Source organism: Heptranchias perlo, unplaced genomic scaffold, assembly GCF_035084215.1.
Source record: "Heptranchias perlo isolate sHepPer1 unplaced genomic scaffold, sHepPer1.hap1 HAP1_SCAFFOLD_1798, whole genome shotgun sequence".
Lineage (NCBI taxonomy): Eukaryota > Metazoa > Chordata > Chondrichthyes > Hexanchiformes > Hexanchidae > Heptranchias > Heptranchias perlo.
Window position 1 is genome coordinate 8,462 of NW_027139075.1, and position 9,823 is coordinate 18,284.

Consider the following 9,823-nt stretch of genomic DNA (forward strand, 5'->3'; position numbering starts at 1 on the left):
CTCCTCACACCCGGGGGAGGGGCCCGGGGAGGGCGGGGGCTCCTCACACCCGGGGGAGGGGCCCGGGGGAGCGGGGGCTCCTCACACCCGGGGGAGGGGCCCGGGGAGCGGGGGCTCCTCACACCCGGGGGAGGGGCCCGGGGGAGGGCGGGGGCTCCTCACACCCGGGGGAGGGGCCCGGACAGGCGGGGACTCCTCACACCCGGGGGAGGGGCCCGGGGAGGGCGGAGACTCCTCACACCCGGGGGAGGTGCCCGGGGAGGGCGGGGTCTCCTCACACCTGGGTGAGGGGTCTGGGGAGGGCGGGGGCTCCTCACACCCGGGGGAGGGGCCCGGGGAGGGCGGAGACTCCTCACACCCGGGGGAGGGGCCCGGGGAGGGCGGCGGCTCCTCACAGCCGGGGGAGGGGCCCGGGGAGGTTGGGGGCTCCTCACGCCCGGGGGAGGGGCCCGGGTAGGGCGGGGACTCCTCACACCCGGGGGAGGGGCCCGGGGACTGCGGGGACTCCTTCACCCGGGGGAGGTGCCCGGGGAGGGCGGGGTCTCCTCACACCCGGGGGAGGGGCCCGGGGAGGGCGGGGGCTCCTCACACCCGGGGGAGGGGCCCGGGGAGGGCGGAGACTCCTCACACCCGGGGGAGGGGCCCGGGGAGGGCGGGGGCTCCTCACACCCGGGGGACGGGCCTGGGGAGGGCGGGGGCTCCTTACACCCGGGGGAGGGGCCCTGGGAGGGCGGGGGCTCCTCACACCCGGGGGAGGGGCCCCGGGGAGCGGGGGCTCCTCACACCCGGGGGAGGGGCCCGGGGAGCGGGGGCTCCTCACACCCGGGGGAGGGCGGGGGCTCCTCACACCCGGGGGAGGGGCCGGGGGAGGGCGGGGGCTCCTCACACCCCGGGAGGGCGGGGGCTCCTCACACCCGGGGGAGGGGCCCGGGGAGGGCGGGGGCTCCTCACACCCGGGGGAGGGGCCCGGGGAGGGCGGGGGCTCTTCACACCCGGGGGAGGGGCCCGGGGGAGAGGGGGCTCCTCACACGCGGGGGAGGGGACGGGTGGCGGGGGCTCCTCACACCCGGGGGAGGGCTGGGGCTCCTCACACCCGGGGGAGGGGCCGGGGGTGGTCGGGGGCTCCTCACTCCTGGGCGAGGGGCCGGGGGAGGGCGGGGGCTCCTCACACCCGGGGGAGGGGCCGGGGGAGGGCGGGGGATCCTCACACCCGGGGGAGGGTGGGGTCTCCTCACACCCGTGGGAGGGGCTGGGGCAGGGCGGTGGCTCCTCACACCCGGGGGAGGTGCCCGTGGAGGGCGGGGTCTCCGCACGCAAGGGGGAGGGGCCCGGGGAAGGGCGGGGGCTCCTCACACCCGGGGGAGGGGCCGGGGAAGGGCGGGGGCTCCTCACACCCGGGGGAGGGGCCCGGGGAGGGCGGGGGCTCCTCACACCCGGGGGAGGGGCCCGGGGGAGGGCGGGGGCTCCTCACACCCGGGCGGGGGCTCCTCACACCCGGGGGAGGGCGGGGGCTCCTCACACCCGGGGAGGGGCCCGGGGAGGGCGGGGGCTCCTCACACCCGGGGGAGGGGCCCGGCGAAGGCACGGACTCCTCACACCCGGGGGAGGGGCCCGGGGAGGGCGGGGCCTCCTCACACCCAGGGGAGGGGCCCGGGGAGGGCGGGGGCTCCTCACACCCGGGGGAGGGGCCCGGGGAGGGCGGGGGCTCCTCACACCCGGGGGAGGGGCCTGGGGAGGGCGGGGGCTCCTCACACCCGGGGGAGGGGCCTGGGGAGGGCGGGGGCTCCTCACACCCGGGGGAGGGGCCCGGGGAGCGGGGGCACCTCACACCCGGGGGAGGGCGGGGGCTCCTCACACCCGGGGGAGGGGCCCGGGGAGGGCGCGGACTCCTCACACCCGGGGGAGGGGCCCGGGGAGGGCGGGGACTCCTCACACCCGGGGGAGGGGCCCGGCGAGGGCGGGGGCTCCTCACACCCGGGGGAGGGCGGGGGCTCCTCAAACCCGGGGGAGGGCGGGGGCTCCTCACACCCGGGGGAGGGGCCGGGGGAGGGGCCCGGGGAGGGCGCGGACTCCTCATACCCGGGGGAGGGGCCCGGGGAGGGCGGGGGCTCCTCACACCCGGGGGAGGGGCCCGGGGGAGCGGGGGCTCCTCACACCCGGGGGAGGGGCCCGGGAAGGGCGGGGGCTCCTCACAACCGGGGGAGGGGCCCAGGGGAGGGCGGGGGCTCCTCACACCCGGGCGGGGGCTCCTCACACCCGGGGGAGGGCGGGGGCTCCTCACACCCGGGGGTGGGCGGGGGCTCCTCACACCCGGGGGAGGGGCCCGGGGAGGGCGGGGGCTCCTCACACCCGGGGGAGGGGCCCGGGGGAGCGGGGGCTCCTCACACCCGGGGGAGGGGCCCGGGGAGCGGGGGCTCCTCACACCCGGGGAGGGGCCCGGGGGAGGGCGGGGGCTCCTCACACCCGGGGGAGGGGCCCGGGGACGGCGGGGACTCCTCACACCCGGGGGAGGGGCCCGGGGAGGGCGGGGACTCCTCACACCCGGGGGAGGTGCCCGGGGAGGGCGGGGTCTCCTCACACCCAGGGGAGGGGCCCGGGGAGGGCGGGGGCTCCTCACACCCGGGGGAGGGGCCCGGGGACGGCGGGGACTCCTCACACCCGGGGGAGGTGCCCGGGGAGGGCGGGGTCTCCTCACACCCGGGGGAGGGGCCCGGGGAGGGCGGGGCTCCTTTCACCCGGGGGAGGGGCCCTGGGAGGGCGGGGGCTCCTCACACCCGGGGGAGGGGCCCCGGGGAGCGGGGGCTCCTCACACCCGGGGGAGGGGCCCGGGGAGCGGGGGCTCCTCACACCCGGGGGAGGGCGGGGGCTCCTCACACCCGGGGGAGGGGCCGGGGGAGGGCGGGGGCTCCTCACACCCGGGGAGGGCGGGGGCTCCTTACACCCGGGGGAGGGGCCCGGGGAGGGCGGGGGCTCCTCACACCCGGGGGAGGGGCCCGGGGGAGCGGGTGCTCATCACACCCGGGGGAGGGGCCCGGGTAGCGGGGGCTCCTCACACCCGGGGGAGGGCTGGGGCTCCTCACACCCGGGGGAGGGGCCGGGGGTGGGCGGGGGCTCCTCACTCCTGGGCGAGGGGCCCGGGGAGGGCGGGGGCTCCTCACACCCGGGGGAGGGGCCCGGGGGAGCGGGGGCTCATCACACCCGGGGGAGGGGCCCGGGTAGCGGGGGCTCCTCACACCCGGGGTAGGGCTGGGGCTCCTCACACCCGGGGGAGGGGCCGGGGGTGGGCGGGGGCTCCTCACTCCTGGGCGAGGGGCCGGGGGAGGGCGGGGGCTCCTCACACCCGGGTGAGGGTGGGGTCTCCTCACACCCGTGGGAGGGGTCGGGGCAGGGCGGTGGCTCCTCACACCCGGGGGAGGTGCCCGGGGAGGGCGGGGGCTCCTCACACCCGGGGGAGGGTGGGGTCTCCTCACACACGGGGGAGGGGCCCGGGGAGGGCGGTGGCTCCTCACACCCGGGGGAGGGGCCTGGGGAGGGCGAGGGCTCCTCACACCCGGGGGAGGGGCCCAGGAAGGGCGGGGGCTCCTCACACCCGGGCGGGGGCTCCTCACACCCGGGGGAGGGCGGGGGCTCCTCACACCCGGGGGAGGGCGGGGGCTCCTCACACCCGGGGGAGGGGCCGGGGGTGGGCGGGGGCTCCTTTCACCCGGGGGAGGGGCCCTGGGAGGGCGGGGGCTCCTCACACCCGGGGGAGGGGCCCCGGGGAGCGGGGGCTCCTCACACCCGGGGGAGGGGCCCGGGGAGCGGGGGCTCCTCACACCCGGGGGAGGGCGGGGGCTCCTCACACCCGGGGGAGGGGCCGGGGGAGGGCGGGGGCTCCTCACACCCGGGGAGGGCGGGGGCTCCTCACACCCGGGGGAGGGGCCCGGTGAGGGCGGGGGCTCCTCACACCCGGGGGACGGCGGGGGCTCCTCACACCCGGGGGAGGGGCCCGGGGGAGGGCGGGGGCTCCTCACACCCGGGGGAGGGGCCCGGGGAGGGTGGGGGCTCCTCACATCCGGGGGAGGGGCCCGGGGACGGCGGGGACTCCTCAGACCCGGGGGAGGGGCCCGGGGAGGGCGGGGACTCCTCACACCCGGGGGAGGGGCCAGTGGACGGCGGGGACTCCTCACACCCGGGGGAGGTGCCCGGGGAGGGCGGGGTCTCCTCACACCCGGGGGAGGGGCCCGGGGAGGGCGGGGGCTCCTCACACCCGGGGAGAGCGGAGACTCCTCACACCCGGGGGAGGGGCCCGGGGAGGGCGGGTGCTCCTCACACCAGGGGGAGGGGCCCGGGGAGGGCGGGGGCTCCTTACACCCGGGGGAGGGGCCCTGGGAGGGCGGGGGCTCCTCACACCCGGGGGAGGGGCCCGGTGAGGGCGGGGGCTCCTCACACCCGGGGGACGGCGGGGGCTCCTCACACCCGGGGGAGGGGCCCGGGGGAGGGCGGGGGCTCCTCACACCCGGGGGAGGGGCCCGGGGAGGGTGGGGGCTCCTCACATCCGGGGGAGGGGCCCGGGGACGGCGGGGACTCCTCACACCCGGGGGAGGGGCCCGGGGAGGGCGGGGACTCCTCACACCCGGGGGAGGGGCCAGTGGACGGCGGGGACTCCTCACACCCGGGGGAGGTGCCCGGGGAGGGCGGGGTCTCCTCACACCCGGGGGAGGGGCCCGGGGAGGGCGGGGGCTCCTCACACCCGGGGGAGGGGCCCGGGGAGAGCGGAGACTCCTCACACCCGGGGGAGGGGCCCGGGGGAGGGCGGGTGCTCCTCACACCAGGGGGAGGGGCCCGGGGAGGGCGGGGGCTCCTTACACCCGGGGGAGGGGCCCTGGGAGGGCGGGGGCTCCTCACACCCGGGGGAGGGGCCCCGGGGAGCGGGGGCTCCTCACACCCGGGGGAGGGGCCCGGGGAGCGGGGGCTCCTCACACCCGGGGGAGGGCAGGGGCTCCTCACACCCGGGGTAGGGGCCCGGGGGAGGGCGGGGGGCTCCTCACACCCGGGGAGGGCGGGGGCTCCTCACACCCGGGGGAGGGGCCCAGGGAGGGCGGGGGCTACTCACACCCGGGGGAGGGGCCGGGGCAGGGCGGGGGCTCCTCACACCCGGGGGAGGGGCCCAGGGGAGGGCGGTGGATCCTCACACCCGGGGGAGGGGCCGGGGCAGGGCGGGGGCTCCTCACACCCGGGGCAGGGGCCCGGGGAGGGCGGGGGCTCCTCACACCCGGGGGAGGGGCCGGGGAGGGCGGGGGCCTCCTCACACCCGGGGGAGGGGCCCGGGGAGGGCGGGGGCTCCTCACAGCCGGGGAGGGGCCGGGGGAGGGCGGGGGCTCCTCACACCCGGGCGGGGGCCCGGGGGAGGGCGGGTGCTTCTCACACCCGGGGCAGGGGCCCGGGAAGGGCGGGGGCTCCTCACACCCGGGGGAGGGGCCCCGGGGAGTGCGGGGGCTCCTCACTCCCGGGCGGGGGCTCCTCACACCCGGGGGAGGGCGGGGGCTCCTCAAACCCGGGGAGGGCGGGGGCTCCTCACACCCGGGGGAGGGGCCGGGGGTGGGCGGGGGCTCCTCACTCCTGGGCGAGGGGCCCGGGGAGGGCGGGGGCTCCTCACACCCGGGGGAGGGGCCCGGGGGAGCGGGGGCTCATCACACCCGGGGGAGGGGCCCGGGTAGCGGGGGCTCCTCACACCCAGGGGAAGGGCCGGGGGTGGTCGGGGGCTCCTCACACCCGGGTGAGGGTGGGGTCTCCTCACACCCGTGGGAGGGGTCGGGGCAGGGCGGGGGCTCCTCACACCCGGGGGAGGTGCCCGGGGAGGGCGGGGGCTCCTCACACCCGGGGGAGGGTGGGGTCTCCTCACACACGGGGGGAGGGGCCCGGGGAGGGCGGTGGCTCCTCACACCCGGGGGAGGGGCCTGGGGAGGGCGGGGGCTTCTCACACCCGGGGGAGGGGCCTGGGGAGGGCGGGGGCTCCTCACACCCGGGGGAGAGGCCGGGGGAGGGCGAGGGCTCCTCACACCCGGGGGAGGGTCCTGGGGAGGGCGGGGGCTCCTCACACCCGGGGGGAGGGGCCGGGGCGAGGGCGAGGGCTCCTCACACCCGGGGGAGGGGCCCGGGAAGGGGCGGGGGCTCCTCACACCCGGGGTGGGGCCCAGGGGGAGGGAGAGGGGCTCCACACACCCGGGCGGGGGCTCCTCACACCCGGGGGAGGGCGGGGGCTCCTCACACCCGGGGGAGGGGCCGGGGGTGGGCGGGGGCTTCCTCACACCCGGGGGAGGGGCCCGGGGGAGCGGGGGCTCCTCACACCCGGGGGAGGGGCCCGGGGAGCGGGGGGCTCCTCACACCCGGGGGGAGGGGCCCGGGGGTGAGGGCGGGGGCTCCTCACACCCGGGGGAGGGGGCCCCGGGGAGGGTGGGGGCTCCTCACAGCCGGGGGAGGGGCCCGGGAGGGTGGGGGCTCCTCACATCCGGGGGAGGGGCCCCGGGGACGGCGGGGACTCCTCACACCCGGGGGAGGGGCCCCGGGGAGGGCGGGGACTCCTCACACCCCGGGGGAGGGGCCCGGGGACGGCGGGGACTCCTCACACCCGGGGGAGGTGCCCGGGGAGGGCGGGGACTCCTCACACCCGGGGGGAGTGGCCCGGGGAGGGCGGGGGCTCCTCACACCCGGGGGAGGGGCCCGGGGAGAGCGGAGACTCCTCACACCCGGGGGAGGGGCCCGGGGAGGGCGGGGGCTCCTCACACCAGGGGGAGGGGCCCGGGGAGGGGCGGGGGCTCCTTACACCGGGGGGAGGGGCCCTGGGAGGGCGGGGGCTCCTCACACCCGGGGGGAGGGGCCCCGGGGAGCGGGGGGCTCCTCACACCCCGGGGGAGGGGCCCGGGGAGCGGGGGCTCCTCACACCCGGGGGAGGGGCCCGGGGAGCGGGGGCTCCTCACACCCGGGGGAGGGCGGGGGCTCCTCACACCCGGGCGAGGGGCCGGGGCTCCTCACACCCGGCGGAGGGCGGGGGCTCCTCACACCCGGGGGAGGGGCCCGGGGAGGGCGGGGGCTACTCACACCCGGGGGAGGGGCCGGGGCAGGGCGGGGGCACCTCACACCCGGGGAGGGGCCCGCGGGAGGGGCGGGGGGCTCCTCAAACCCGGGGGAGGGGCCCGGGGAGGGCGGGGGCTCCTCACACCCGGGGCAGGGGCCCAGGGAGGGCGGGGGCTCCTCACACCCGGGGCAGGGGCCCAGGGAGGGCGGGGGCTCCTCACACCCGGGGGAGGGGCCCGGGGGAGGGCGGGGGCTCCTCACACCCGCGGGAGGGGCCCGGGGGAGGGCGGGGGCTCCTCACACCCGGGCGGGGGCTCCTCACACCCCGGGGCGGGGGCTCCTCACACCTGGGGGAGGGCGGGGGCTCCTCAAACCCGGGGGAGGGCGGGGGCTCCTCACACCCGGGGGAGGGGCCCGGGGAGGGCAGGGGCTCCTCACACCCGGGGGAGGGGCCCGGCGAGGGCGCGGACTCCTCACACCCGGGGGAGGGGCCCGGGGAGGGCGGGGCCTCCTCACACAGCTCCTCAAACCCGGGGGAGGGGCCCGGCGAGGGCGCGGACTCCTCACACCCGGGGGAGGGGCCCGGGGAGGGCGCGGACTCCTCACACCCGGGGTTGGGTCTCCTCACACCCGGGGGGAGGGCGGGGGCTTCTCACACCCGGGGGAGGGGCCCGGGGGAGGGCGGGGGCTCCTCACACCCGGGGGAGGGGCCCGGGAAGGGCGGGGGCTCCTCACACCCGCGGGAGGGCCCGGGGGAGGGCGGGGGCTCCTCACACCCGGGCGGGGGCTCCTCACACCGGGGGAGGGCGGGGGCTCCTCAAACCCGGGGGAGGGCGGGGGCTCCTCACACCCGGGGGAGGGGCCCGGGGAGCGGGGGCACCTCACACCCGCGGGAGGGCGGGGACTCCTCACACCCGGGGGAGGGGCCGGGGGAGGGCGGGGGCTCCTCACACCCGGGGGAGGGGCCCGGCAAGGGCGCGGACTCCTCATACCCGGGGGAGGGGCCCGGGAGGGCGGGGCCTCCTCACACCCGGGGGAGGGGCACTGGGAGGGCGGGGCTCCTCAAACCCGGGGGAGGGGCCGGGCGAGGGCGCGGACTCCTCACACCCGGGGGGAGGGCGGGGTCTTCTCACACCCGGGGGAGGGGCCCGGGGAGGGCGGGACTCCTCACACCCGGGGGAGGGGCCCGCGGGAGGGCGGGGGCTCCTCAAACCCGGGGGAGGGGCCCGGGGAGGGAGGGGGCTCCTCACACCCGGGGCAGGGGCCCGGGGAGGGCGGGGGCTCCTCACACCCGGGGGAGGGGCCCGGGGGAGGGCGGGGGCTCCTCAAACCCGGGGGAGGGCGGGGGCTCCTCACACCCGGGGGAGGGGCCCGGGGAGCGGGGGCACCTCACACCCGCGGGAGGTGCCCGGGAAGGGCGGGGGCTCCTCACAACCGGGGGAGGGGCCCAGGGGAGGGCGGGGGCTCCTCACACCCGGGCGGGGGCTCCTCACACCCGGGGAGGGCGGGGGCTCCTCACACCCGGGGGTGGGCGGGGGCTCCTCACACCCGGGGGAGGGGCCCGGGGGAGCGGGGGCTCCTCACACCCGGGGGAGGGGCCCGGGGAGCGGGGGCTCCTCACACCCGGGGAGGGGCCCGGGGGAGGGCGGGGGCTCCTCACACCCGAGGGAGGGGCCCGGGGACGGCGGGGACTCCTCACACCCGGGGGAGGGGCCCGGGGAGGGCGGGGACTCCTCACACCCGGGGAGGTGCCCGGGGAGCGCGGGGTCTCCTCACACCCAGGGGAGGGGCCCGGGGAGGGTGGGGGCTCCTCACATCCGGGGGAGGGGCCCGGGGACGGCGGGGACTCCTCACACCCGGGGGAGGGGCTTGGGGAGGGCGGGGACTCCTCACACCCGGGGGAGGGGCCCGGGGACGGCGGGGACTCCTCACAACCGGGGGAGGTGCCCGGGGAGGGCGGGGTCTCCTCACACCCGGGGGAGGGGCCCGGGGAGGGCGGGGGCTCCTCACACCCGGGGGAGGGGCCCGGGGACGGCGGGGACTCCTCACAACCGGGGGAGGTGCCCGGGGAGGGCGGGGTCTCCTCACACCCGGGGGAGGGGCCCGGGGAGGGCGGGGGCTCCTCACACCCGGGGGAGGGGCCCGGGGAGGGCGGAGACTCCTCACACCCGGGGGAGGGGCCCGGGGAGGGCGGGGGCTCCTCACACCCAGAACCCGGGGGGAGGGGCCCGGGGAGGGCGGAGACTCCTCACACCCGGGGGGAGGGGCCCGGGGAGGGCGGGGGCTCCTCACACCCAGGGGAGGGGCCCCGGGGAGGGCGGGGGGCTCCTTACACCCGGGGGAGGGGCCCTGGGAGGGCGGGGGCTCCTCACACCCGGGGGAGGGGGCCCCGGGGAGCGGGGGCTCCTCACACCCGGGGGAGGGGCCCCGGGGAGCGGGGGCTTCCTCACACCCGGGGGAGGGCGGGGGCTCCTCACACCCGGGGGAGGGGCCCGGGGAGGCGGGGGGCTCCTCACACCCGGGCGAGGGGCCCGGGGAGGGCGGGGGGCTCCTCACACCCCGGGGGAGGGGCCCGGGGGAGCGGGGGCTCATCACACCCGGGGGAGGGGCCCCGGGTAGCGGGGGCTCCTCACACCCGGGGGAGGGCTGGGGCTCCTCACACCCGGGGGAGGGTGGGGTCTCCTCACACGGGGGAGGGGGCCCGGGGAGGGCGGGGGACTCCTCACACACGGGGGAGGGGGCCCGGGGAGGGCGGTGGCTCCTCACA

General features: G+C 81.5%; 1 protein-coding gene across 1 annotated transcript; it reads left to right on the top strand.

Moving 5' to 3' along the window:
• Window positions 1–5,418: 5,418 nt before the first annotated feature.
• Window positions 5,419–9,413, top strand: LOC137309785 (myosin IC heavy chain-like; the record flags this gene model as incomplete). The annotated part of the gene is made up of 2 exons (XM_067977813.1): window positions 5,419–5,525; window positions 9,366–9,413. Coding segments are annotated over 2 exons (155 nt in total), but the record flags the coding sequence as incomplete, so codon positions are not given.
• Window positions 9,414–9,823: the final 410 nt, after the last annotated feature.